Raw genomic sequence first — 7,964 nt, forward strand, 5'->3', positions numbered from 1 at the left:
TGATCACTGAAGACTTGGAAGGTGGATCCGTATAGATAATGCCTCCAAATTTTCAATGCGAACACGACAGCTGCCAATTCCAGGTCGTGTGTGGGATAGTTCTTCTCATGAATTTTCAATTGGCGGGATGCGTAAGCTACTGCTCGTTTCTCTTGCGTCAGTACACAGCCCAACCCTTGATGAGACGTGTCACAGTAAACTTCAAAGGGCTTGGACGTGTCTGGAATAATCAGCACTGGAGCACTCGTCAACTTCACTTTCAACTCCTGGAAACGTTCCTCACACAAGTCAGTCCAAGCAAACGGCTGGTCTTTCCTTGTAAGCTGCGTCAACGGTGCTACTATCTTGGAAAACCCTTCAATGAAACGCCTATAGTAGCCCGCAAGACCAACAAAGCTTCTCACTTCCGTGACTGAACGAGGACGTTCCCATTCCATAACTGCACGCACCTTGGCTGGATCTACCGAGATCCCTCCAGCGGACACAATATGACCAAGAAACTGCACCTCCTTCATCCAGAATTCACACTTGGACAGTTTTGCATACAACTCCTTCTCTCTCAACACGTTTAGTACTGCCCTCAAGTGTTCTTCGTGTTCGTCATTGGTCTTCGAGTAGATGAGAATATCATCAATAAAAACGACCACAAATTTGTCCAGATACGGCCTGAAAATGCGGTTCATATAATCCATGAACACTGCAGGAGCGTTCGTTACTCCAAATGGCATCACCACGTACTCGTAGTGTCCATAACGCGACCTGAATGCTGTCTTCTGGATGTCATCCTCCTTCACCCTGATTTGGTGATATCCCGAACGCAGATCAATCTTAGAGAACACCGTTGCCCCATGCAGTTGATCCAACAAGTCATCAATCCTTGGCAACGGGTATTTGTTCTTGATGGTCAGCTTGTTTAATTGTCTGTAGTCTATACATAACCGAGAGCTGCCATCCTTCTTCTTCACCAAGAGTACAGGCGCTCCCCAAGGGGACACGCTCGGCCTGATGAACTGCTTCTCCATGAGTTCTTCAATCTGTTTCTTGAGTTCAACCAACTCTGCAGGCGCCATACGGTATGGTTGAACTGAGATAGGTGCAGCTGTTGTCATCAAATCAATGGTGAATTCAACTTCCCTAACAGGAGGTAACCCAGGTATTTCCTCTGGAAAAACGTCCTGAAACTCCTCCAAAATGGACGTTCGCTCTTGCCTTAAATTTCCCAGCTCTTGGTCCTCATGCGTCATGATGATAAAACAAGCCGCGCCCTCCATAATATCTTCTTTTAACTGACCGAGCGTCACACTCAAACATTCCTCATCTTCTTCAGGAAATACTAACTCTTTATTGCCACAATCTATGATAATATGATTGGTAGACAACCAATCCATGCCTAGGATTATTTCCAAGTCCTTCAAAGGTAAACAGATCAAGTTCACCTTATAATTATGTCCCTCAACCACAACAGGACATCTAATGCATACGGTAGATGTCCTAAGCTCTCCAGCCGCTGGTGTTAATACCACCAAGTTGAACTGCATATCTCTCTCCACAATTCCCAGCTTTTCAACACACGCCTTCGAGATGAAGGAGTGTGTCGCCCCAGAATCAAACAACACACAGCAGGGTATTCCATGAACTAAACAGGTACCAGTGACGAGCGTACCTGAGCTCGCTGCCTCCGCTCCAGTGATTGCATATACACGCCCAGTAGCTTGGGCTCGACCACCCCTCCCTTGCTGATTTCTTCCTGCGTTCGGCGGCCTCATCACTGCACGTCCGCCCATATTACACTCATTCTCCAGATGGCCATTTCGCCTACACCAAGTGCAATATTTTACTCCAACCAGTTGAGGACATGACGAACGATAATGTGGCCCTCCACACTTGTAACATACCACACTACCTTGCTGCCCAGACTGTCCGGCAGGAACCAAGGCTTGAGATCCACTCGTGTTGGCTGCTGGACGAGCGTAAGGGGATCCTCTCTGATTCACATTTCCCCTTGAGACAATCGGCCCTCTTATAGTTTGCTGTTTCTTGTGCCGTTCCGCCTCTGCCAAATTCTTCTCCAACACCCTAGCCCTCTCAACCATGGCAGGGAACGTTCGAATACACAAACTGGAAATCACCACCTTCAGATCACTGCGTAGACCGTTCTCAAATTTTCTGCACTGCCACTCCTCACTAGTGGCCATGGTATTGAATCTGACAAGGTGTTTAAACTTGTTGGTATATTCTGAAACCGACATTCCACCTTGAACCAGTTGCAAAAACTCCACCTCCTTTGCAAACTTGACACTATCAGGGAAATACTCCTCGTAGAATTTATTACGAAATACTTCCCAAGTAATAGGGCGTTGAGCGTCTACCAGGATGGCTCTTGTACTCGCCCACCAGTGGCTTGCTTCTCCCGTCAACAAGTATTCCGTATACGCCAACCTGTTCTCGTCCGGGCACCTCTTAGCGTTGAAAATTCTCTCCATGTCCCTTAGCCACTGATCCGCCTCATCAGGGAGGCCCTTACCATTGAATTTAGCCGGGTGATGCTGGAGAAAACTCTCCAAACTCCATTCAGCATTTGCTTGAGCCGCGTTTGAAGAGGATGCTCCAGACGCACCTCTAGTTGCTGCAAGTATCTCCATCAACTGCCTCTGCGTGGTTTCAGAATTTGCACGAGAGGACTCCAGGCTCTGCATAGCAGCTTGGTTTTGCTGCATCAGGGTGGCGTTTTGTTCCATGAGGGTGGTATTTTGTTGTTGTAGGCGGTCTATCACAGTTTCCAACAACCTAGCGTTGTTGGACGCGTCTGGTTCGTTAGGCTGCGGAGGAGGAGGGAGTCTAGGTGCCATTCGTTCTCTGAACACAGAGGAAAAACGGACGTTAGTTATGTCTAAGAGTTAAAGCAATAATAACTCATTAAACATAAAATAAGCACACAGCAAAAACACAGTGCACTCATAACCCTACAGTGTCCTTAAAAGAACAAAACTGCTCTGATACCGCTAATGTAACATCCCAAAATATAGTAATTACCATAATCAAGATTAATTACATTAAGATAATAAACAGTGCAGTCTTACAAAAACCGAACGAGCACTAAAGTGTCGAACGTTCATAAAGCATACGGAAAAATAACGAACGCTACAATAAAACGAGAGTTTAAGGACGAACGGCTTTACAAGACTATAACCGAGCGTCCGCAAATATACAAATAAAACTAAACACGAGCGAGCACTCTAGGGCTCGGCTTTTACTTCCACATCCACCAGTGTCGCGTCCTCCAAATTTTCTTCTTCCAGCAATGCTTCAAGGGACGCTCCACCCTCTGCTCACATCCACACGGATGATCATTGCAAGGACAAGACGAACGTACAGATACCATAAGACAACACAAGGAAAAACACAAGGGTAAGCTTACGTATTTTAAATTCATACTTCAACATTTGTATTCAAACCGTCCCGCAATCAACACATATACATATAACATCATTCAGAACATAAATATACTAATGCTAGACAGACCGTCCGGACTGTATGAATCTGTGTAGTTACAAGCGTCCTTGCACCCGAGTGATGTAGTAACTGGGATAACACCAAACAGCTGCCACTCGAGGTAAGTCCGTTCTTACGTCGCCCATGTTAACTTATGGACTAAGGACCTCCTGCCGTTCCCACACATGAATACCCCCTTCTACTTGAAGAGGCGCATCACGGAACATCAGGATGGACAGCGAGTCTTAACTTATCCACAGTCATACTTTACCAAAGATAATATCCAATATAGAAACCAGAGTCGTTCCTCCTTGGAACGCTCGTTCAAATATCAATCTCATAAATTCACCTCATATAGGGTTCGTTCATTTTATAATTCTCTCAACATCACATTTTCATTCTTTATTACACTTCCATAAAAAGACGAACGTTAATTAACTGTTTGGACGAACGCTATTTTGAGATCAGGACGAACGCTATTAAAAATCAGGACGCACGCTATTTGACATTCAGGACGAACGCTATTTAAAAATCAGGACGCACGCTATTTGACATTCAGGACGAACGCTATTTAAAATGAACGCTCGACATGAGGTCGAACGCTATCGAAGACGAACGCTCGACAGAAGGTCGAACGCTATCAAAGACGTACGCTCGACAGGAGGTCGAACGCTATCAAAGACGTACGCTCGACAGAAGGTCGAACGCTATCAAAGACGTACGCTCGACAGAAGGTCGAACGCTATCGAAGACGTACGCTCGACAGAAGGTCGAACGCTATCAAAGACGTACGCTCGACAGGAGGTCGAACGCTATCAAAGACGTACGCTCGACAGAAGGTCGAACGCTATCAAAGACGTACGCTCGACAGAAGGTCGAACGCTATCGAAGACGTACGCTCGACAGAAGGTCGAACGCTCATTTACTCAAATGGGGACGCTCGTTCTCGAGCAGAATTCTTTCCAAATGAAAGAATTCCATTTTAAGTTATTTTAAAGAAAACCGAACGGTCTAAGACCGTACAGTGACGAGCGTCAATTATCAAAGGCAGGATTAAAGTGCAGATTTCTCAACCTTAACCATTTTCCAGATTTTAACCATTTAACTTATACTTTATACTTCAAATGAATCTCAAATTGATGAATTTTATACTTTCACTTCCAGATTAATTCATATCCAATAATCAACATATTAACAATCCATACATTATAATATTCATCCATCACTCATACGTTTCAACCAACATGCAGTTCAACAACCCAGAAAATCATATCAGTATCATTCATAACAGCACAACAGGGCTCGTTCATGCAGATCAGAAAATCACGTATACAGAGATTTCATACAGACAATCCACATCATGCTTTTATACAATCATACACGTATAAATTTAAATATATGTAAGCTTCCCTTACCTGGATAGCAGTGAACTTCCAAAAGCAAGATTTTAGGGTTTCCTCTAACCACGTCTTACACCCAGTTTTCGCTCAACAGTTCCCACGTAAAACTAAGACACCAAAAATCAATGTAATTCAGACCTAGAACCCATGCATGCAACCAATACTAGGGTTCGCATGAGACCAGAAAGACGAAGCTTTAGACAGGAGAACTTACCAGTTCCGATCCAAGTTCTGTTCGGTCCAAATGAAAGATCACAGCTGGACGAACGTTCTTACGGTTCTGGAAAGTGAATCGGAGAAGAAGAAGATGAGTTACAGAAGAGAGAAGATTACTGGTTCTAGAGAGAGATCAGAGAAAATGGAAGTCTAGTTTCAGAGGAAGAAGATGAGTGATACAGGTGAGTGGAGGGTTTTCGAAAACTCTTTTTGCTTAACTCACGTTCGTTTGAACGAACGTCTCCCACGCTGACACCTGCATACCAAACTCTGAATTGGAAGCTTCCAACGTGACAAGTGTCGTGTGTGCATGCAGAGTTTAGTGCGCAATTAATGCACTGGACGTGTGGCGCGGCTCATTTATGGAAGCTACTAGGTGAATCAGCAGCATAATAATTACTGATTTGACACCTAATTACGTCCCTAATCTTCCGGGATCTCACAGAAAGCACGAGCAAATAGAGTTAGGAAATTCCCAAGTAGCATCTTTCATATTTAAATTTACACTGTGTATAAATTATAACATATTTAATCCTTGTTAATCCTAAGGCATAGAAACTTAAAACAACTTGAGATAGAAATGGATTTGAATTAAGCAATGAACGTGCGGCAAAAGCAGAATCAAACACACTTGGTAATTTTCTTAGCTATTCTTTTAACCAGTTCCATACAAGTCTGCACATAATTTAAATTTGCTTCTAAGTACAATATTCATGTTTCAAAGAATATTGTTACTTCGGTCAAGAGAATTATCAATGAATTAAACAAAATTCAAATATCTCATTTTAACATAACCATTGCTAAAAAACAAGTAAAGGCAACTACACATCACATCAAAGTAAGCAGCAATACAAGTTAGCAATCTTCACATATTGTTCTACTAGCTAGATTTAGGAACTCTTTTCTATAATGGCATAAGAGGATTCTTGGTCTTCATTTATAAAAAAGGACACTTTGGTTCAGCTTTGACTCCAATATTTTAAACTTTATGACCTAATTTTCTCCTTTAAGCTTGGCGACCACTCTTTCAAGCCTTCCAATCCGGCTTTCAAGATCAGAAGCTATTTTTTCTATGCAAGAGCTTGCATATTTCCTATCCACATTACTGACACCATCTCTATCACCAAACAAATTCTTGATTTTGACTCCATTTCTGTCGTATTTGACACTTCTTGCTTCTTCAACACTTATTGATGGAAAAACAATAGATACAGGACTGGAAACATTTTCAACTTCTTCATCACCGACACATGTATCTTCACTTGAAGAACTGGACAACTCAATGACTCTATCTTCACTTGAAGAACTGGACAACTCAATGACTGGACGCTTTTCCATTTCATCAAAATCACGTTCTTGTTTTCTCTTAATCTTACAAGTAAAACCAGGTGGTGGGCCACAGGATAGGCTGCTCTCTTTCATCACAGATAATGATATTGGTAACGCATATTTTGGGCTACTTCCAACACAATCATAATGTTTGCTTTCTTCCTTACTTTGATTTGATTGCTTCCACCAATGATAGTACCTAAAAGTAACATTTGGCTTTTGGCTGGCACATAACGCAATGTACAAATTTGTATCTGTTACTGGCTCACTATAACTTATCCAAGGATTCTCTTTGTAAGGTACTAGCATACCAGGAATGTCTTGATCCATCCCAAACTGCATAGCAACACGATTTGGGCAGTAATGTTCTACACACTCCATACCCACCAACTCTGAGACTCTCATGCAGCGAGCAAAGGATTCTAATTCACCATTAAGATTGGGATTTTCGCATACCCACTTGTCATTTTCATTGTAAAGCTGAAGAGAAGGAGAATTCACGAAGGGACGCCAGATAAAGTCATTTCCAGCTCTTGAAGAGTCCAAAATCAATTTCAAGTTGTCATTTTTAACCATTTTCACTGTGTTCCATTTAGCCATCAAGAGTTGGCCTTGCTCAACTACTTGAGGACACGGCTGCAACGAGGGAAATCTCTCCAATGCCCAAACTTGGACCAACTGAATAGGAGCCCACAATGTAACTTTTAACTTCACTGCTGTGACAATTCTGATTTTGTTATTCAGCAAACTCAAATCCCTGTAAATGTTGGCTAAGACAGCAGGTGCAAGAGCTAGTTTAGTCCCTCTTGCTAACTGTATGGCAATAGGAAAAACACTTTTCAGAATGGATTTATATGATCTACCAGGGAAAACAAACCTCGACAACCACAAAGACAAGAATGCCTCATGTTTCACATGGCTTTCATTACTCATGAAATACTCCATCCATGGATTATGATCTGCCCTTTTGGCATTCGATTTGAAAAACATCCTAAACACAGTAATCAACTCTTGTTCTACTTCCGTTTCCTCATCACTCACAAGAGGTGTAGAGAAAGGCACTCCCATGACAGAGTAACCCCAACAAACATTCAGGTCCTCCAGGGTAATAGTTGCTTCTCCCCATGGAAACACAAACGTGTTAGTCTTTGAACACCATCTTTGTGCAAGCTCAAGAATCAACTCATCATTTCTATGGATAAGAAAAGTAGAAGCTTTGATAGCTTGGTCTATCCCAGCCTTTATCCACATGTATTCATACTTTTGTTGCATCTGTTGAACCCATGTATTCCATTCTCGATTTGGACGATGCCATCCGCTGTATATCACTTCAAGTGGCAGTTTTGCGTGGTTGGAAGCAACAGTGGCTGTTTTCCCAGATGAGAACATGTAACGAGGAAGATTTGCTGAGCCTTCCATGCAGGGTTTGATAAAGTAAGCAGTTCTGCGAATTGGGTTTTCACCAGATAATGGTGAAACCATGAGTTCTTCTTTTGCTTCGATAACAGTGTCATGTGATGACTCCAT

General features: G+C 42.6%; 1 protein-coding gene and 1 pseudogene across 1 annotated transcript; both read right to left on the bottom strand.

Moving 5' to 3' along the window:
* Nucleotides 1-1,341: 1,341 nt before the first annotated feature.
* Nucleotides 1,342-2,849, bottom strand: LOC148192591 (uncharacterized). Its single transcript, XM_088099242.1, has 2 exons — nucleotides 1,664-2,849; nucleotides 1,342-1,409 (listed from the first exon to the last, which is right to left on the bottom strand). The coding sequence occupies exons 1-2, from the start codon at nucleotides 2,847-2,849 to the stop codon at nucleotides 1,342-1,344; spliced, it is 1,254 nt and encodes a 417-aa protein (XP_087955368.1).
* A 3,196-nt stretch (nucleotides 2,850-6,045) lies between these two features.
* LOC148192592 (uncharacterized) lies at nucleotides 6,046-7,964 on the bottom strand (annotated as a pseudogene).

This window comes from Vigna umbellata, chromosome 9 (genome assembly GCF_029865625.1).
Source record: "Vigna umbellata cultivar VRB3 chromosome 9, Vumbellata_1.0, whole genome shotgun sequence".
NCBI classification, from domain to species: Eukaryota; Viridiplantae; Streptophyta; class Magnoliopsida; order Fabales; family Fabaceae; genus Vigna; species Vigna umbellata.